Source organism: Crinia signifera, chromosome 2 (assembly GCF_055691185.1).
Source record: "Crinia signifera chromosome 2, ASM5569118v1, whole genome shotgun sequence".
NCBI lineage: Eukaryota > Metazoa > Chordata > Amphibia > Anura > Myobatrachidae > Crinia > Crinia signifera.
In genome coordinates, this window is record NC_139218.1 from 371,596,197 (window position 1) to 371,618,918 (window position 22,722).

General features: G+C 46.9%; 1 protein-coding gene across 3 annotated transcripts in view; it reads right to left on the reverse strand.

The window, feature by feature from the left end:
• Positions 1–913: 913 nt before the first annotated feature.
• DYNC2H1 (dynein cytoplasmic 2 heavy chain 1) overlaps positions 914–22,722 on the reverse strand; it is a 324,861-nt gene continuing 303,052 nt past the window's right edge. For all 3 annotated transcript variants that reach the window (XM_083170072.1, XM_083170071.1, XM_083170070.1), the window contains 4 exons: positions 18,377–18,486; positions 15,286–15,367; positions 5,481–5,597; positions 914–1,206 (listed from right to left, as the gene is read on the reverse strand). In XM_083170072.1, the coding sequence (XP_083026198.1) occupies positions 1,048–1,206; positions 5,481–5,597; positions 15,286–15,367; positions 18,377–18,486 (468 nt within the window). In that variant the 3' untranslated portion in view covers positions 914–1,047. The remainder of the gene's footprint in view (positions 1,207–5,480; positions 5,598–15,285; positions 15,368–18,376; positions 18,487–22,722) is intronic.

The following is a 22,722-nucleotide window of genomic DNA, read 5'->3' on the forward strand; positions in this document are numbered from 1 at the left end:
CTCCAGACCGCAACGTCCTGCGGCTATGTGAGCTTGTGCCCTGAGTTTATTTCCAAGTGTCGTGATTTGTAGTCTGACCCAAGCATGCACTGTAGTCTAATCAGCTGTCTCTTACTGGGAGTGGCCCATAGGCTGGGAAGTGTAGAACAGGATGAGTATCCTTTATCCAGAACATGAGCATTTTGGATAAGGATTTTTGCGGATTTCGGAATATTTTCTTTTTTTTTTTCATACTTACCCGTTCCCCTGATGTCCACGTTGTCCCCTGGCATCCACAGCTGCCGTGGACACCAGAGGACGAGGTAAGAATAAAAAAAGAGGTGGGGGAAACAAAAGAAAATTAAATATGCTGAAAAAAACACGTTTTTTGGAATATTTCGGTGATTGGAATATACGGATAAGAGAGACTCAACCTGTAGATCCTTGTTGTAATCTTTGGTGAACATTAAGTTGTCTTTAATACACCATAAGTTCTCCAGTACAGCTAATGGCACAGTGTCATGCCTGTATGTAAGGGATATTGCTTGGTAAGTACTTACTGTATAGCTGGTTTGATACCATGGGTTTCTGCCACACCCATAGGTATGGTATATTGTTAGGTAGGTACATATAGCTGGTGTGATACCATGAGTGGCAGCAGGATCTGCCATGCCAGTCGGTAAGGGATATTGATTGGTAAGTATTTATATTCGGTGTGATACCAGATCCATGGTATTAAAGTAGCAAACCAATTTCCCAGTGCACGGTATTACCACCTACACTACCCAGCACTGTACAGTGACCGCCATATTGCACCGAGATGCCCTCTGCTGCTGTATAATGCTCTTGGTCCCTGATCTCTGCACTCACTCACTGCCTGCGGATCTGGCACATCTACACTGCATAATGTAGATATGTAGACATACTACAAGAATCGAGGAAAATATTTAATTTATCAAAGTAACAGTGCATCACAAAACAAATATAGGCCAACATTAACTAATAGAAAATCAAGGGACATTACAGTAAAATCTGCATTATTTATGTACAAAGGATGTCTAAAAATCTTTACTGGTTTTTAAGAAACAAAGCAGCTCCGCACTGTATCCAACGGTTCTGGTTTCCACCGCATGGCACATCTATGTTGGTTACGACACGGTCCCTCTCAGCGCTGGTGTACACCGGTAATGAAATGCATTCGTCTGGAGAGTATGTACCGGGGGATTGCTGGTGATAAATGACATCATTAGAAGTTATTCTACATATTCATATATTGTGTTATGGGAGTAGATGTCATTGAATCCCCCCCATAATGTGAGTTTATGTAACAAATTAATTTACAGGAGAATGTTCTATTCAATAGTATACAGTAACTGTCTGCTGTGGTGCTTCTAGCACAGTCTGGTCTCTATTACAGTATTAAAATAAGAAAACCAGACTTGTGCTAGAAGTACCACAGCAGGGAAGAGGAACTGCACAGGTTTTGAAAGATGCAAGGTGTTATAATGTACACTAGGATGCTATATTATATGGTATCTGATGAGACTAGCTCCACTAGGGTACAACCCCTCCTCCATCACAAATGCCCCCCCCCCCCCCCCCAACAGCAAATAGCGAGTTATACTGCGTTCAGACAGCAACTGCACGGTCGCACTGTGACTTTTAAACGGTTCAGTCGCGGTGCGACCCTACATGTGCGGTCCATTGACACTGCATCAGCGAATCGGCAATATTGACAGTTTGCTGACGACATGTGGGGGTGCGGTGGAGCGTCGGCGCCTCATCGTGGGCAGGGGAGAAGGCAGCTCTTAGAGCTGGCGCTGCTCCAAGCTCTGCCTTCTACATAGTGTTAACCCGCTCACACTGCACAGCAACACGGCACCGGACCAGTAAGAACTCTGCTTTTTACCGGTTCGTATTGCCTTGTCGCTACCAGTTAACCCTTTACACATCGCACTAATTACCGGGTCAAACCGGCAAGAAACCGTCTTGTACCCGGTAATTAGCTACGATGTGAAAGGGGTATTAATGTATGCGAGAGCTTGCTTCACAGATGTGTTCTCATACATTGTTGCTGCAGTCGCGACATCCACCCTCTGTCGACGCACCAGGTCCCGCAAGACTACCATCAGTCATATTTTACCTGATAATTCGTCTTGGTCGCAATGCGACTAGGACACACCAAGAGACTGAGCAGCTGTTTTCCAAGCCAAATTCCATTGCACAGACTCGGTCGCACACACATATACAAGTGTAACATACCATACTAATCGGCAGCCATTCCTGATATGACCTAGTCACATCATGTTGGGATGATGCATTTTCGGTTAAAAAAAAACATGCCTACAGTAACTCTAGCATGGGACCTGGCGGCTCACTCATGCCAGGCATCTCGTACCACGTGGCATACTGAGGCTAGATGTATGAGGACACATCTGTATAGCCTGATCCTGAGAAATGGAGGCGGGGACATTTGTTATATTATAAGAAGGGTCTGTTCACCTTGGTTGTCCACATTTATAGGGTCACTCCATTAAAATACGGGGTAGATTTACTAGGTGGCTTTGACCATCATACAACTACAATATGAATAAATGTTAATCCATGTTTGTTTAACATTTCATCCTATTCTCATTATGGGTCTGCGGCCCTGGTATCCCGATCCTACCCGCATGTTTTATTTAATGTCATTATTCTGTGTCCTATAACACTCTGGAATGTATCCGGATACTGGAATGAGGACCCGAATTCACCTCTTAAACACTGGGAAACACACTGTTGCTGCTATTTCCCAGATAAATAAAAAATACTTGACCTTTCCTGACAAATTGTTCTGATTATTATCAAGACTACATATAGTTCATAAAAAGGCCTGGAATTCGCAACCTGTCAAAAAGCAGGAACAGTGTTTTTCTGAGTTAATAACAGACGATTTCAGGAAGTCCAGTTAAATATTAGGAATAATTCCAGGAACCTGCAGCACAATGATTTCATTTAGGCTCATTTATATTTTGCTGAGTTACTCTGGGTATTTACACACATAACACTGTCATGTAACACAAATACAGATACTGTATCTGCCATGTAATCTTATCACCGCAGAAGAGACAAATATACGCATTGACGGTAGGCCAAAACCTCTCAAAGAAACATTAATGCAACATCATACATTAGGGATGGACGTCAGAAGCCCACCATCAAATGATGGCTGGGTTTCCGCCATTGAATCTTTTGATGCGATGTTAACTGACCATCACATCAAAAGAATTTGATAGAAAAAAATATGATTTGCACATGCGCAAATATCTTCAGCATGGCTGCGCATGCACAGAAGCAATGCAACATGCCTGGCTGGGAGGGGAAACATCGAATCACCATCGAATGTTTACCATTCGATTGTAGCAAACACTGGAATGCCACCATCGAATAGCAAAAGTACTACCATTGACACAAAGTAGTAGTAGTAGTAGTAGTAGTAGTACGTTTATTTATAAGGCGCCGCAAAGTGTCCGCAGCGCCGTACATAGCAAACAAAAAACAAATGACATGGTAACGTACAGGGTGTGTTGAAAAGGGATGCGGTCATTTGGTCTACTGCATTATGGTCGACAGTCATTAGGTCGAATCCATTAGGTCGACATGCTAAAAGGTCGACATGACTCTAGGTCGACATGGGAAAAGGTCGACATGATTCTAGTTCGAAAGGTCATTAGTTCGACAGGTCATTAGTTCGACAAGGTCATTAGTTCGACATTGTCTATGTCGACATTCACAAGGTCGACATGGAGTTTTTCACTGTTTTTTGAGCCAACATGTGCCGACAGGCGGTATTTCATGCCCTACCATCCACTAGGGCGTGGTGGGAGAATAAAATAGTGTGCCGAGCGTAGCGAGGCACCGTGCCCGACGCATTGCGAGCGCAGCGAGCGATGCGAGGGGATGCAGTGCACTTTAAACTGTGTCCATGTCGACTGTGTTGACATTCAGGTAAAAAAACAGTGAAAAACCCCATGTCGACCTTGTGAATGTCGACATAGACAATGTCGAACTAATGACCTTGTCGAACTAATGACCTGTCGAACTAATGACCTTTCGACCTAGAATCATGTCGACCTTTTCCCATGTCGACCTAGAGTCATGTCGACCTTTTAGCATGTCGACCTAATGGATTCGACCTAATGACTTTCGACCATAATGCAATAGACCAAATGATCCCAACCCGTTGAAAAATACAGTATAAATAGGGGTATAGCTGGTAGGACTAAAATCAGCATCAGTTCAGAAGTAGGTGTCAAAATTGTCGAGGAGACTGAAGATGAAGTAGAGGAAGGGAAGAACAGGACAGGAGCACAGGTGATGTAAAGAGGTAGGGTGAGTACGTGAGGAAGGAGGACCCTACTCATAAGAGTTAACATACTAAAAATAGGTGGGTGGACGAACGAAAAACAACAGGATAAGTAGGAACGGAGGGGAACGGAGGCAGGATAGGAGGATCAAAAGAGGTTAGGAGGATGGATAGGCTAGTCGAAAAAAGTGGGTTTTGAGGGAGCGCTTGAAGGAGGTAAGGGAATCAGAAAGCCTGATGGGTGGCGGGAGGTTGTTCCAGTGCAGGGGGGCAGCGCGAGAGAAGTCTTGGACACGGGAGTGGGAGGAGGTGATTAGGTGAGAGGTCAGTCGGCGGTCAGCGAAGGAGCGAAGAGGATGGGAGGGAGTGTGGATAGAGATCAGTGAAGAGAGGTAAGGAGCGGTGGAGGAGGAGAGAGCCTTGTAGGTGGTGGTGAGAAGTTTAAAGAGAACTCGGAAAGGAATGGGGAGCCAGTGAAGAGATAGACAGAGGGGGGAGGCGGAGGTAGAGCGGCAGGAGAGGAAGATGAGCCTAGCAGCAGCGTTAAGAATGGTTTAGAGAGGTGCGAGGCGGGTGAGAGGTAGCCCAGAGAGAAGGATGTTGCAGTAGTCAAGGCGGGAGATGACAAGAGAGTGAATGAGAATTTTGGTCGCGTCAGTGGAGAGGAATGGTCTGATGCGTGAGATGTTGCGTAAGGGGAAAGTAACAGGATGAGAGAAATCTCCAGGGTTTTTTTTTTTTTTTAAAGCGGCAATCATTTACACTGCAAAACCAGTTTGATTTTTCAGTGTAAATGATTGCCGCTTTAAAATAAAACTTGAGATTTCTTACCAAATCTCTCACTTTCTGAATCTTTCATCATATTACATTTCACCCCAATTCATGGTTATGAAACTATCAAACATACCTCGCAACTGTCTTCCGATGCTGGGCATGCCCCCATAGCGAAGGAAGTGGTAGGAGGTGGTTTGCGATTGCAGTCACTCCTGCAAATCCACGCCCCTGTTTCCTGAGGCCACGCCCCTTTGCAGGAATACGCACGCAGCAGTCCCAACTTGCTTGTTAATAATGTTAGGAGGTATGGAACCTATACAGTCTGCAATTATTCACAGCGACTGCTACAAAGACACCTTTGTGGCTAAGATTACCTACGTACCTGTGAAATCCAGGCCATGTAACAGGGGGGGACCAGGAATACACTCGGAGAGTTGTGCTCATTCTCAAACAGACTGTTTCCATCAAAACTGCATCCTTCCAGCTGTAATCCGCTGATCTAATAATGAGAACATAGAAGATAACGAACTGCAGATAACTGTCCTAATTGTCTGTGATAATCACGTGACCAGCAGCGTGGCCGGGGCCTGGGGCAGACATGTAAATAACAGGAAGGCCAGGAATGTGTTGTGAGCTGTGAATAAGAGGAAGCGCATCTATAAAGCAAACACTCCAAGTATTCCTCATTGTTAGCCTCCAGTGCCCGGGAATTGGCCTGTGCAAGGAGGAGAACGTGGCAGCGCCTCACCTCAGCAGGTGGCATTGTAGCAGCGGAAACCAGACCGGCCGCTCAGACAGTCAGCACCGTGCAGAAATGCGTCAGTCACACGGACAACAAAAAAATCCCAGATTGAGAAAACAATAGGATATGCAAAATAGGTTCCTTGGAAATGCCTGGAAAAAGGGACTTTAACTTCAGCAGAGTGATGAATGTAATCCGGACAAACATTACGAGTAATCCCAGAACAGGGAATTCCTGGCCAATGAATGCCTTGGAGAGGCTGAGAGCCAGCGGTGAGTCTATAAACCGTCCAGGCCATTACCGGCCAGTAATGCCCGGATCTGAGGGGATAGTAACTATAGGCTACAGTATATACAATATAAGCTTTCATAGTATGTCGCAGCTATTGTACCTAGTGTTCAAGTTGTGAACCTACTCTTACAGAAGGGACCAAATGCGGTGAAGTGTAACGAGACATCACAAGACTACCTGGCTGTCACATTGGCCACATAGCAGCTGATTCCGCAAAAGCCATTTCTTATGTCAGTGATCTGATCCGTGCTGGGCTTAAGGTGCGTTAAAAGGTGGCATTATGTACGCTAAAGATATCTTCGGTACTTGTTTCCTAGCACGGCCACAAAGATCATGATCGTGGGCATCGTGAGGAAAAATCGGGGGCATCGCGGCCATCGCATGCACTAAAAAATCGGGTGCGATGGCCGCGCCGCGATGCCCGCGATTTCCCCATAGGGAACAATGTTAAATGCCTCAATTTAGCCACGATGCCCCCGATTTCCCATAGGAAACAATGTTAAATGGGTCAATTTACCCAAATCATCATAGGGAACAATGGTAAATGGCCCAGAAACCCCCCAAAACACCCATGAACAGTGAAATGTCCCCCCAAAAGTCTTTTACGCCACCCCACGATCAATGTGAACCCGAAGCGTGGCGAGCGCAGCGAGCCCGCTAGGGGCGGCGGTACGCGTCCTCCGACCTTTTCATGCCCCCACTATCCAACGTTGGGGGGAGATATGTCAATCGCACAGGTAAATATCAAAATAAATTTTCAAAAAGTGGACCCTCCTGAGTGCCGATAATTTCTATAGTAATTCGTACAGTAAATGAGGGTGTGCTACCTTAGGCATTAGGAATCACAAGAGTTTGAGGAAAGAAAAGAATGCCTTTTGCTGGTGCACCTAAGAATTTAACTCGTAATATATAACATTTATTGGGTATATGTTAAAAATTTATAGCGAAATAAAACCAAGACATACAGAAAATCACAAACATTTATTAAAAAAGGGGAAATGTTCCCCTGACTCAGTGTGACCCCCAAATCCCCAGTATCCCCTGTGTGTAAGTGTTTTTAAACAGTATGCAGCCGCGATGAGAGTGAAGTGCTCTCAGGTGGAGGAAGCTGATGGTTCAGGCTTTCTCCTGGTCAATAGTATGCCTCACCATGAGATTACTATACAGTTTATTGCAACGGTGAGATTGACAGTTCTCGTATTGAGAGGACTAGCGGTACAGTCGCTCTCGCGGCTAGCGGTACAGTCGCTCTCGTATTGAGAGGACTAGCGGTACAGTCACTCTCGCGACTAGCGGTACAGTCGCTCTTGTATTGAGAGGACTAGCGGTACAGTCGCTCTCGCGAAAAATGTGAGGCGAGCACCCGTCCAGGGCCGTCCTCCGGTGTTGCTGCCGTGCGGCTGCAGGCAGTCACTCTCACTTATCGGGTTTTGAGCGCTGGTGAACTACGTTAGAGGTGTGCGGGTCCTGAGGAAGCGTTCACAGCGAAGCGTACGCTGACCGACTAACACACTCAGTGTGTTCTAAATCCCCCTCTTCCCCTCCCCACATACTATGTTTAAATTTTGATCTGTACTGCAGCGCGACAGTCACTGGTCCACACCGTGACTACACGTTAGTCTGGCGCCAGACCTAACGTTCCTTGAGCTGTCTGGATGAACGAGGCAAGTGCTACCCTGCACACCTCTAACGTAGTTCACCAGCGCTCAAAACCCGATAAGTGAGAGTGACTGCCTGCAGCCGCACGGCAGCAACACCGGAGGACGGCCCTGGACGGGTGCTCGCCTCACATTTTTCGCGAGAGCGACTGTACCGCTAGTCCTCTCAATACAAGAGCGACTGTACCGCTAGTCGCGAGAGTGACTGTACCGCTAGTCCTCTCAATACGAGAGCGACTGTACCGCTAGCCGCGAGAGCGACTGTACCGCTAGTACTCCAGACAATCAGCTCCAATATGTAAATTGAGAGTTAGGAGCTGATTTGACTACCCTAACGGTGCAGCTTTATATATTTATAGTACTATGGTAGTGGGAGGAGCAGACAGGCATATGCAGCACTGGTGCAGTGCGTGGGGTGGCTTGACAAAAGGGGCAGTGTGGCGCGAGATGCGACACCGGAGGCCGTGCGGTGGCTGCCCCATTGTGTCCCATTGTATTGCAACCACAATACAATACTGAGAATTTACCAGCATTGCACAGCATGGGGTCCTGGCTACGATGGCGAATCACATCGCCGGGCACCCGGTTATCCTACTCCACTCGATAAGTGGGCAGCTAATGGTGGGTAGCGTCCCACTCTTGTCCTCTTTGCTACAATGTAACTTCACATCCTTTATCTTTGCTGAATATAACCTTGCTGCGTATTCTTACCCAATATACTCAGATATGAACAGATCAATGCACCGCTGCAATTAATCCTACTCCGCTAAGTCTTACCGGCTGTGTGACGCCGCACCACAGGTGCTGCGGATGCTTTTTGTGAACTGTTATTTTTTTTAGCATTATAATATAATCTAACCGCTTGAAAACCAAGCCGCCAATTATCATCACTGAATAGATCTCTGTCCATTTCACATGTCATTAGGAAAATAGAAAAAAGATCATATTTAATATATAAACCATATGAAAACAAGAGACAGAATAATAATGATCTGGTAATTAGACACAAATAAGTAACGCTTGTTGCTAGGCCTTATTACGGGCGATTAGTTACAATGCAATCCTAACAGAGTGTCACATAGGCACCGCGGTCCAGTTAATATAGATGCTTAGAAATAATGACAGGGTTAAAGGCAACTAATGAACTGCTATTATCATCAGTCAACTTTCTTTTAATTAAACTGTAATTGTTTTGCTCATACGTTCAGCTATTCAAAGTTAGGCGTGCTTTAATGGAACAGTGTCATTAAACATAATTTGGTGTGTTTGAACAATGCTAAATCTGAGCACCATTGAGGCCAAAATAAATACCATCACTTTTCAGGGAACATTACACCCATTGAAAAACAATAATAACAATAATTAGCGGGCAGATACTGTACAATGCGCCGCATTGTTTGTATTTTGGCAGTTGTGAAACCTTTGAGGATTCGTCATCGTGACAGCCAATCACGTCATACCAGAGGTGGCGTTGGCCTACTGGGTGTTCTGTCCCTGACAGAAGTCCCCACAGAACACAGGATGCAATTAGCAGCAGAATATCCCCTGCAATATTCCGAGGAACACGCACAAGTCCAGGCTCCAGGCTGGGTGTGTCCTCATAGGGCAACTTCCTGTCTTTGTGAACCGGTTTTTAAGAAGTGAAGAAACTCTATATGCAATTGGGATTCCAGAAAGCAAGCGTCTGAATGGAAAACATGACATCTGAATAAAAATATATATTTTTCAAAAGAGCATGGACTTTTTCCTTGGTTCAACAAGAATGGTATCCGGATGGCTGACAGACAATGGGGGAAATGTACTAAGATGTGTATTCTACTTCACATGTGATCACCTCAGCAGGTGGCATTGTAGCAGCGGAAACCGGCCAATCAGAATCTACTTATTTATTTAACACCCTCTAGAAGATAGTAGACAGGAGCAGATTGGTTTCCCATAGCAACATCACATGTGAAGTAGAATACACATCTTAGTAACTTTCCCCCAACGTCTGGGTTGACAGGCAACACCAAAATGTCAACGGTGACAAAAGGTCGACACAAGCAATAAGGATGGTGAACGAAATGAGCCATATGAGTTGCTTCAGTACACTAAATCGGGGTCCACGTGCTCAGGCAGGCCTGGCCCTCCAGCTGTTGCGAAACTTCACATCCCAGCATGCCTTCCCACAGGTTTAGCATTCCCTAATTGTAAAACTATGGCAAGGCATGCTGGGACTTGTAGTTTCACAACAGCTGGAAAGCCAAAGGTTGGCAAAGCGTGTATTACCACCCAAAAAAAAAACCATGTCAACTTTTACATGCGTCAACATAATGACTGTCCACTGAGACATTATCTGTAAATATTAAGTTATGTAATTAACAAATGTGCTGCATATTTCGCATTTAGGTGACACATGTGCAGTACAAATCTCTCATGGCGCCATCTGCTGGGAGAAAGAAGGAAGGAAGGAAATCTCAATATTCCACTTATACCCCTTTCACATCGCAAAGTCAGGTCAGACCCAGGTCTGGCGCTTTCATACTAAATCTGTGTCGACCTGGGTTTAACCCTTCTTATAGTGTGTGACACTTACAGTGTGTGACTAACAGAGGAACACTGGAAGCATGCATAATAGTGTGGGACTAACAGAGGAACACTGGAGACGTGCATTTTAGTGTGTGTGACTAACAGAGGAACACTGGAGACGTGCATTATAGTGTGGGGCTAACAGAGGAACACTGGAGACGTGCATTATAGTGTGTCTAACAGAGGAACACTGGAGACGTGCATTATAGTGTGGGACTAACAGAGGAAAACTGGAGACGTGCATTATAGTGTATGACTAACAGAGGAACACTGGAGACGTGCATTATAGTGTGGGACTAACAGAAGAACACTGGAGACGTGCATTATAGTGTGGGACTAACAGAGGAACACTGGAAGCATGCATTATAGTGTGGGACTAACAGAGGAACACTGGAGACGTGCATTATAGTGTGGGACTAACAGAGGAACACTGGAGACGTGCATTATAGTGTAGGACTAATAGAGGAACACTGGAGACGTGCATTATAGTGTGGGACTAACAGAGGAACACTGGAGATGTGCATTATTGTGTGTGTGACTAACAGAGGAACACTGGAGATGTGCATTATAGTGTGTGACTAACAGAGGAACACTGGAAGGATGCATTATAGTGTGGGACTAACAGAGGAACACTGGAAGCATGCATTATAGTGTGTGACTAACATAGGGACACTGGAGACGTGCATTATAGTGTGGGACTGACAAAGGAACACTGGAAACGTGCATTATTGTGTGTGTGACTAACAGAGGAACACTGGAGATGTGCATTATAGTGTGTGACTAACAGAGGGACACTGGAGACGTGCATTATAGTGTGGGACTAACAGGAACACTGGAGACGTGCATTATAGTGTGGGACTAACAGAGGAACACTGGAGACGTGCATTATAGTGTGGGACTAACAGAGGAACACTGGAGACGTGCATTATAGTGTGGGACTAACAGAGGAACACTGGAGACGTGCATTATAGTGTGGGACTAACAGAGGGACACTGGAGACGTGCATTATAGTGTGTGACTAACAGAGGAACACTGGAAGCATGCATTATAGTGTGGGACTAACAGAGGAACACTGGAAGCATGCATTATAGTGTGTGACTAACATAGGGACACTGGAGACGTGCATTATAGTGTGGGACTAACAGAGGAACACTGGAGATGTGCATTATTGTGTGTGTGACTAACAGAGGAACACTGGAGATGTGCATTATAGTGTGGGACGAACAGAGGAACACTGGAGACGTGCATTATAGTGTGTGACTAACAGAGGGACACTGGAGAAGTGCATTATAGTGTGTGACTAACAGGAACACTGGAGACGTGCATTATAGTGTGTGACTAACAGAGGAACACTGGAGACATGCATTATAGTGTGTGTGACTAACAGGAACACTGGAGACGTGCATTATAGTGTGGGACTAACAAAGGAACACTGGAGACGTGCATTATAGTGTGTGCGACTAACAGGAACACTGGAGACGTGCATTATAGTGTGTGTGACTAACAGAGGAACACTGGATACGTGCATTATAGTGTGTGTGACTAACTGAGGAACACTGGAGACGTGCATTATTGTGTGGGACTAACAAAGGAACACTGGAGACATGCATTATAGTGTGTGTGACTAACAGAGGAACACTGGAAGCATGCATTATAGTGTGGGACTAACAGAGGAATACTGGAGACGTGCATTATAGTATGGGACTAACAGAGGAACACTGGAGACGTGCATTATAGTGTGGGACTAACAGAGGAACACTGGAGACGTGCATTATAGTGTGGGACTAACAGAGGAACACTGGAGACGTGCATTATAGTGTGGGACTAACAGAGGAACACTGGAGACGTGCATTATAGTGTGGGACTAACAGAGGAACACTGGAGACGTGCATTATAGTGTGGGACTAACAGAGGAACACTGGAGATGTGCATTATTGTGTGTGTGTCTAACAGGAACACTGGAGACGTGCATTATAGTGTGGGACTAACAGAGGAACACTGGAGACGTGCATTATAGTGTGGGACTAACAGAGGAACACTGGAGACGTGCATTATAGTGTGGGACTAACAGAGGGACACTGGAGACGTGCATTATAGTGTGTGACTAACAGAGGGACACTGGAGACATGCATTATAGTGTGGGACTAACAGAGGAACACTGGAGACGTGCATTATAGTGTGGGACTAACAGAGGGACACTGGAGACGTGCATTATAGTGTGTGACTAACAGAAGGACACTGGAGACATGCATTATAGTGTGGGACTAACAGAGGAACACTGGAAGCATGCATTATAGTGTGTGACTAACATAGGGACACTGGAGACGTGCATTATAGTGTGGGACTAACAGAGGAACACTGGAGATGTGCATTATTGTGTGTGTGACTAACAGAAGAACACTGGAGATGTGCATTATAATGTGGGACTAACAGAGGAACACTGGAGACGTGCATTATAGTGTGGGACTAACAGAGGAACACTGGAGATGTGCATTATTGTGTGTGTGTCTAACAGGAACACTGGAGACGTGCATTATAGTGTGGGACTGACAGAGGAACACTGGAAGCATGCATTATAGTGTGGGACTAACAGGAACACTGGAGACGTGCATTATAGTGTGGGACTAACAGAGGGACACTGGAGACGTGCATTATAGTGTGTGACTAACAGAGGGACACTGGAGACATGCATTATTGTCTGTGTGACTAACAGAGGAACACTGGAGACGTGCATTATAGTGTGGGACTAACAGGAACACTGGAGACATGCATTATAGTGTGTGACTAACAGAGGAACACTGGAGACGTGCATTTTGGTGTGTGTGACTAACAGAGGAACACTGGAGACGTGCATTATAGTGTGGGACTAACAAATGAACACTGCAGATGTGCATTATAGTGTGGGACTAACAGAGGAACACTGGAAGCATGCATTATAGTGTGGGACTCAGAGAGGAACACTGGAGACGTGCATTATAGTGTGGGACTAACAGAGGAACACTGGAGACGTGCATTATAGTGTGGGACTAACAGAGGAACACTGGAGACATGCATTATAGTGTGGGACTAACAGAGGAACACTGGAGACGTGCATTATAGTGTGGGACTAACAGAGGGACACTGGAGACGTGCATTATAGTGTGTGACTAACAGAGGAACACTGGAAGCATGCATTATAGGGTGGGACTAACATAGGAACACTGGAGACGTGCATTATAGTGTGGGACTAACAGAGGGACACTGGAGACGTGCATTATAGTGTGTGACTAACAGAGGAACACTGGAAGCATGCATTATAGTGTGGGACTAACAGAGGAACACTGGAAGCATGCATTATAGTGTGTGACTAACATAGGGACACTGGAGACGTGCATTATAGTGTGGGACTAACAGAGGGACACTGGAGATGTGCATTATAGTGTGTGACTAACAGGAACACTGGAGACGTGCATTATAGTGTGTGACTAACAGAGGAACACTGGAGACATGCATTATAGTGTGTGTGACTAACAGGAACACTGGAGACGTGCATTATAGTGTGGGACTAACAAAGGAACACTGGAGACGTGCATTATAGTGTGTGCGACTAACAGGAACACTGGAGACGTGCATTATAGTGTGTGTGACTAACAGAGGAACACTGGATACGTGCATTATAGTGTGTGTGACTAACTGAGGAACACTGGAGACGTGCATTATAGTGTGGGACTAACAAAGGAACACTGGAGACATGCATTATAGTGTGTGTGACTAACAGAGGAACACTGGAAGCATGCATTATAGTGTGGGACTAACAGAGGAATACTGGAGACGTGCATTATAGTATGGGACTAACAGAGGAACACTGGAGACGTGCATTATAGTGTGGGACTAACAGAGGAACACTGGAGACGTGCATTATAGTGTGGGACTAACAGAGGGACACTGGAGACATGCATTATAGTGTGGGACTAACAGAGGAACACTGGAAGCATGCATTATAGTGTGTGACTAACATAGGGACACTGGAGACGTGCATTATAGTGTGTGACTAACAGAGGAACACTGGAGATGTGCATTATAGTGTGGGACTAACAGAGGAACACTGGAGACATGCATTATAGTGTGGGACTAACAGAGGAACACTGTAGACGTGCATTATAGTGTGGGACTAACAGGAACACTGGAGACGTGCATTATAGTGTGGGACTAACAGAGGGACACCGGAGACGTGCATTATAGTGTGTGACTAACAGAGGGACACTGGAGACATGCATTATAGTGTTGGACTAACAGAGGAACACTGGAAGCATGCATTATAGTGTGTGACAAACATAGGGACACTGGAGACGTGCATTATAGTGTGGGACTAACAGAGGAACACTGGAGACGTGCATTATAGTGTGTGTGACTAACAGAGGAACACTGGAGATGTGCATTATAGTGTGGGACTAACAAAGGAACACTGGAGACGTGCATTATAGTGTGTGACTAACAGAGGAACACTGGAGACGTGCATTATAGTGTGTGATTAAGAGAGGAACACTGGAAGCATGCATTATAGTGTGTGACTAAGAGAGGAACACTGGAAGCATGCATTATAGTGTGTGACTAACAGAGGAACACTGGAAGCATGCAATTATAGTGTGGGACTAACAGAGGAACACTGGAAGCATGCATTATAGCACTAACAGTCCCACACTATAGAGCTGCTGTTCCTCCACGCCCCGGGTGCACACAGGGCATGATTTATCACAAATGCCGGGTCGCTCCCTGGCCGGAACCGGAACACAGCAGAAGATCATTATAGTGAAGTATACAGTGACGTTCTTTTTGTTTTTTACTGATTTATTGTGAACTGAACAGAGCTGAATACCAGTTAAGAGCACACGTCCTTGTCTGAATGAATCATTTATATTGTGTTAGAAGCTTGTTGTTTACTATATTACCTTGACTTGGAGCTTTGCAGTGTGAATCCTTCCTTTCCAGGACGCCACAAATCTCAGGTTATCCATAGAGCAGTTCATTGTTCTACGAGGATAGAAAACATGAATGAGATATTACAAGGTAAACATGGAGGTGAAGGTGAGGAGCTGAACGATGGTTCCTTTCCTACATAAGTAGAAAATCACAGCGAAAAATAGGTTATATAACACGTACATGAATGCACTCCTTACTGTTCATTATACAGATATGTCCTCATGAACATAGCCTCAATACATCATAATGCATACCTCCCACTTCAAGAATAGGGACACTCACGTGGCGCCCACAAAGGGGGCGTGACGTATGCAAATAAGGTCACTGCGCCACTGAATAGACACTGTGTGCATGCGCACAGCGTCTATTCTGGCATATTGGGGGGACTCCCCCCCCACAGCGGGACACTGCCGGCCGTGGGAGGGACACAGGAACATCCAGAAAAAAGTGACGTTCCCGCGTTTAGCGGGACAGTTGGGAGGTATGATAATGTGTGTGACGCATGGTGCTAGTGAGCTGTACCAAGCCATACAGATGTAGCCATGCGTGGTGGGGAGTGTAATCAGGGGCGTAACTAACTATTTAGCGCCCCCCCCCCCCCCCCCCCCGCTGCACGTTTATTCGGCACCCCACCCCCGCACACACCTAACCCCCCACTTCTTACCCGCGGTCTGCGTCTCGCCCGGCTCTCTGTCGGGACCTGCCTGACCGTCACGGTCCCGGCCGGCTCCTGCTGCTACAATGAAAACTGACTCTTAGAAAATGGCTGCCCCCATACTGCAGACAGAAAACTGTCTGCAGTATGGGGGCAGCCATTTTCTAATTGTCAGTTTTCATTGCAGCAGGAGCCGGCCGGGACCGTGTCTGTCAGGCAGGTCCCGACAGAGAGCCGGGCGAGACGCAGACCGCGGGTAACTATAGCCCCGCAGCCCCCCGGCAGCGCCCCCAATTTCTCTGCGCCCCCCCGCCACCGCGGGGGCTGCGGAGCTATAGTTATGCCACTGAGTGTAATGCTTACACAGTATGTCCATCCACCAGATGTTGCTTTTGAGAATCACCAATGCACATGCATGCGGTCTCTGTTGAAATACAGTACAGTAATATAGTCCAAGAACTACTTTTCCACTTTGTAAATACAGTATGCTATTAATACCAAGTTTCAGCAGCTTCCAGCTCAAAGCCGCCCAGTGTGTACGGCCCATCGATGAGCGGTGATGCGTACTCCCGCTTCATCGCTGGGAAAGCCGCTCATCTGCTTGTGTTACCAGCAGATGAGCGGCTTTGTGGACGCTGCACTATGCAAAGCCGCCCGCCCCCCCGCTGACAGCGCTAGGCAGGGGGAAAGCGGCTCAGTGTGTATGCACTGAGTGGCTTTCCCCCCAGCAATGACAGCGGTCAACGCTGTCCATAAATGCTGGGCATAATCGCCCAGTGTGTATGGACCTTAAGTGCGCCATAACGGGACCGTCAACGAAGTCATGATGGTGGCCCAACAGGATAGATGAGCCCGGCTACATCTGTATATACTCGTCTGGCTTCTCCGTAAAATCCAGCACTGAATTTAGAGTATGGGGTTGGCCAGAGGATGAGTGCTTAAGGGCCACGAGATTTACGTAAACATTAATAATTGTGTCTCCCTAAATTAAACCATGTTGCAATTTTCTTAACCCTCAAAAGCTGCAAATGATTTTTCTTATTTTATTAATTTATAGAACATTTTTTTCAACATTGCTAAATCTAGGGCTGTTTGACAAATATTAAGGGGCAGGTAAAGATAACTGAAATATTTTCATTGTAGTAAGCTTTAAAAAGTGATAAAATAGGGAGTGACAATCGGCCAACCAGTCAGCTCCTGTCATTTTTCAAACCCAGCCTGTAAATGACTCTCTTTTCAAGTTTTAGTACATCTCACCATCATGTGTAGGGCTTTCATCATATGCGCTGCTTGATAGAGACGTTTGTTTCCCATGGTTGGCTCAGTGAGCTGTGTTATACCTCTTTTATACCAAAAACGCCGGGTTGCACCCGGGTTTTTGGACCCAGCTTCAAGCCGGGGGTGCGACCCAGCGTTTGCTACCTTTTACATCAGAGCTCCCCCACCCGGCGCAGGCGGCTCCTGAGCTGCCGCTTGGAGATGACATCATCTCCAAGCCCTGATCGCCGCCGTCAGGACCTGGACCGCTGCTCTGGGGACAGGCCCAGCTCTAAGGTAATCTGCTGGGCTGCCCTCCAGCCCTTGTCTGGGAGGTGAATGGATGCCGCACACAGGCATCCATTCGCCTCCTCCGCTGCCGTCTGCTGAGTATAGCAGACAGCAGCGGAGGCTGTGTGTGCCCCTCCGTCCAACCTGCGGACACTGTGGTCCGCAGGTTGGACATCCCCCATTGATGTAAACGGGAACCGGGTCTACCCAGGTCCTAGCCGTGTTCTACTCAGGATAGGAACTTGGTAGAAGTCCTGTGTAAAGGGACACGGCGTGACCCATTTACAACGCCGCTGACCCGGGTATGACCCGCCAATGATCTGGGTTTTTGCAGCGGTGTAAAAGGGTCACTGATCTGGGCTTTGCAGCGGTGTAAGAGAGTCCATCTCTCAGCCAGTGTCAGGATAACAGGGCTGGGGCACACCTCCATCAGGGGTAGATGTATGAAGCGGTGATAAGGGAGAAGTGAGCCAGAGGAGAAGTGGCCCATGGCAACCAATCTACACTGAAGGAACAGCTATAATTTGCAGAATATAAAATTATACAGAGCAGCTGATTGGTTGCCATGGGCCACTTCTCCTCTGGCTCACTTCTACTAATAATTCAGAATCTTTCATAGATTTTCTCCCATTCCAACTTACATTGTCCCAACTCTGCCCATGCTGCTGCTGTGTCCTGGTGGCTGTCAGAGTGACTATAACTTATACACTTAAAAGTCACTGTGACACCTGCAGCTGGGAAAGCGCTTTACTGGTGTCATTTATATATTTGGATATATTCAATTTCATGGACCAGTAATTGAAGACAATGAAGAAAAAATACCCTTAAGATGTACCAGGAGCTTGCAATAAACTTACCTCGCTGTTTCCTGACGTAGAGCATTAAGAAATGTGTCCGGATGAAAAAGCTCCGACAAATCGATGGTGTCTGACAGCAGCGTCTGATTCTCCGCTTTCTCCACCCAATTCTGTTTGAAAACAAACAACAATGTTAACGTGAAACAACATATAAACAGGTAATACCAGCATATCCTATATCCATGGCTATGGATGTGCTTCAGAATGAATGCTGGCCACACACACACACACACACACACACACACACACACACACACACACACACACACTGCAGGAGAATGACCGCAATAATGCAACAGCAGTGGTTCTCAAACATGGTCCAGAGAACCCTGAGCAGCTCATGTTCTCCAGATCACCCAGTGGGAGCACAGGTGTAGTCGTTCCTCACTGACACATTTCAGGCAGTGCTAATTATCTTTCCTGTGATTTCGGGAGGAGACCTGGGAAATAGGCACTAGGTGGGGTCATTAGGAATAGGGATGCCAATCCCGGGGGAATATTTTCAATCCCGGGAATCGGGATTGAAAAATGCTCAATCCTGGGATTCCCAGGACCCAGGGATTGGCATCACAAAAAGAAAACCTCCCTCTGTCCCCCACATTTAGGCAGGCGGCAGCAGAGTGGAGGGAGGTGGCTGGTGTGATGCCGGAGACGATTGTGTGTGTCCGGGAGAGGTTGTATGGTGGAGGGTTCCGGCGGCGGAGGCACAGTGGTGCAGCCTGTGCAGCATGATTAGGTCATAGGTCACGCTGCGGAGGCCACATACCAGGTTAAGAACAGCCGAGCAGCATCTGGTTGGTGATCAGTATTAGACTGCGCATACATTTTGGGGCCATATCTCGGGATCCCGCCACTGGCCACCCCTACTTAGGACTGAGTCTGAGTACATGTAGTAAAAAGAATGTAGGGAAATGTGAGGAAAATACGCCCAATCAGTAGATGAGTTCCCAAGTATCCCCAACAGGTCATGTTACAACTATTTTGGTCTGTGGAAGCCAGCGGGATATTGCTGACCCAGCAACATAGATTTATTCACCTGTGCAAGACTAAAGACATCGACATCTCATAACCTGTTGTGGTTACTTCTGGGGCTTTCACATGGGGGAGCGATGTTTCTCTTATGTGCATACGCTGGCTGTGAGAGGGCGCGGTGAACTGCTAGTTCGTTGTCCCATTCACACCTAGCAGTGCAGGAGGGGTCATAGGACGGCGACAAGCTGAGCCCATGGGAACGTCCAGCGTTTCATGGGTGTTCCAGTGACGTGGGTGCCGGGGACGGGTAGCTGACATCACCGGATGTCAGCTGCCCGCCCTCTTCCCGTACAGGGAGCACACAAAGCTAACACACCAGAAAGTGCCTTAGTTTTGCATCTACGTTCCAAATCATTCGATGGTCGGGGACCATCGAATGATATAGCCCCTTCACCCAAGGCTTCGAATGGATGTTTATGCAAAACATCTATTCGCAGCCGTGCGGGGAACTCGCTAAGAGACGGGGGGTTGGCGGCTGAGCGAGCGGCATTTAATCCACATGTGACGCTGTGAAATTGGTGAGCAGAATAAGGTCCTCAGCGCAAAGGCTGGGAAGGCAGCATTGACCCATTTCAGGCACCTACGTGAACAACAGTTGTATCCTATGCAGAAGGGACAAGATCAGCTTTCCGTGGCCAGCTTGGCTCTGATCAGATCTTCTATCTCCCCTTTCATCGGGAAAGTAAAGAACCGTTCACAATCACGATCGCTTTTTACAAAATGCTAATAAATCAGCTTGGTACATTAATTGCAGTGCAAGCGTGCCTCCAGAGAGAGGTCTCCTACTTACACGGGGAAGAGTGATGGCTGTCAAAATATTATAAAGCCATCTCCTAAGCGATCTGTCAAAACACTGATCAGAGTGTTCAAGAAATGACAGCTCATGGGGGCCGAGAGCTATTTCAGGTTCAAGTGTGCAGAATTCCATCTCAGGTTGTGTTCGGGAACTGATTGCTGGCAGATCTGAGTGTAGATCCATGTGTGGATCCCTGTGGCCGGACTGAGTGTAGATCCCTGTGTGGATCCCTGTGGCCGGACTGAGTGTAGATCCATGTGTGGATCCCTGTGGCTGGACTGAGTGTAGATCCCTGTGTGGATCCCTGTGGCTGGACTGAGTGTAGATCCCTGTGTGGATCCCTGTGGCCGGACTGAGTGTAGATCCATGTGTGGATCCCTGTGGCTGGACTGAGTGTAGATCCCTGTGTGGATCCCTGTGGCTGGACTGAGTGTAGATCCATGTGTGGACCCCTGTGGCTGGACTGAGTGTAGATCCCTGTGTGGATCCCTGTGGCTGGACTGAGTGTAGTAGATCCCTGTGTGGATCCCTGTGGCCGGACTGAGTGTAGATCCCCGTGTGGATCCCTGTGGCCGGACTGAGTGTAGATCCATGTGTGGACCCCTGTGGCTGGACTGAGTGTAGATCCCTGTGTGGATCCCTGTGGCCGGACTGAGTGTAGATCCATGTGTGGATCCCTGTGGCTGGACTGAGTGTAGATCCCTATGTGGATCCCTGTGGCCGGACTGAGTGTAGATCCCTGTGGCCGGACTGAGTGTAGATCCATGTGTGGCTGCTTAATGAGAGTGCAAGAGTTTTCCCGAATAACACACCACTGTGAGACGCTCCTGCCAGCCAGCAATCACTGCTGTACAGGATATCCGGCGTTTAATTACGATTTCCAGGAAAATCAATTGAAATATGCTAAATGTATCAGGGTTATGGTATATAGCGGATCGAAGCCATCTAGGATTGACCATGTTATGGTCAGCCACCCATAGACAAAACCGACTAGTTAGTCTAAAGATAGTCATCAACGTTAGAGCAATGGGAGCGTGGTCGACAGCCACATGGTTGACATGTGGCCGAGTTTTTCATGTTTTTTTGGCGCTTGAATGTCCACAAGGGGTCCCTGTGGACACTGTATATGTGCAGTGTCCCCTTGCTCGCTCTATGTCCACTTGGATAGTAAAACATGAACGACTATATTTAGGCATCTATCTAGACGGGTTCAACTAAGTGAGGTCGACCATTACATTTTCTTATTTGTTTCAGTATTCTACCCATGAAACACTCAATTTGCAGCATACTGAAACATCCGGAAGGCTCCCGAAAACTGTGTGATGCTCCTGGACGCCTTGAGAAGAGGACAATTCTCCCGGAGCCACCCACCAACTAGCTTACATGCTTCCCAGTTAAATAAATGGTCAATGATAAATTACACGCATTGCACTGTGCCCGCTACACAGCATTTTTTGGTGGGGGTGTGGCCACAATAATGACCACACCTCAATCATCAGCTACTTCTGCAGCACCTGGCACTGTAGGGCTGACAAGTATGATTTACTGGTTTATCATGTCAAAAGAGTGTGTGTGTGTGTGTGTGTGTGTGTGTGTGTGTGTGTGTGTGTGTGTGTGTGTGTGTATACAGGTTGAGTATCCCTTATCCAAAATGCTCAGGACCACGAACATTTTTGATAAGGGATTATTCCAGATTTCTTATTTTTCTACATACTTACCTGGTCCCCTGAAGGTCCCCCGGCATCCAGGTGGTGGTGACTGTTGTATATACAACAGTAGCTGAAGTCATTGGGCCAGATAAACTAAGCTTCAAAAGTGATAAATTGGAGGGTGATCAACAGCCAGCCAATCAACTCCTCCCTGCTATGTCACAGGCTATGTTTGAAAAATGTCAGGTAGGAGCTGATTGGCTGGTTGTTAATCACTCTCCATTTTATTACTTTTGAAGCTTAGTGCAGCTGGCCCATTATGAGATGCTAGTTACCAGCCCGTCAAGATGACGGCAAATCGTAACAGTGCTGGCGGCTGCATGCGCCCGAAAGGAGCAACAACGCTGACGTGCAAAACATTTGGATCCCCAGAGATGTGAGGAGCAGTCTTAGCCTTTTATTATATAGGATGAGTAGGAGCCATGAGGCAATGTAAGGTGCTGCCCGAGGAAGGCACATGTGACAGGTAGCTGCATACCCTCTGCTATTAGTCCATACAGTCACTTTTCCCCAGCCAATTAATAGAGCAGATAGAGTGATCCGTCTGTACTGCACAAGCCTACATCTCTGGAAAAATGGCGCAGCAGACATTTATCCAGTGATTTTTCCGATTGCTGCTGCTGGAGTCTGAGCCATAGAGTGCTCACACTGGGCATGCCCGGATCACTGGAAAGATGGCCACCGTGCGTTTCTGCTGCCGCCGCTGGACTGCAGGGGATAAATATTAAATAAAAGGGTGCACTTTGCACACAGAAAAAATTACAGATACGCCACTGAATCTGGGTTCATCAGGTGCCCCAGTGACGGCC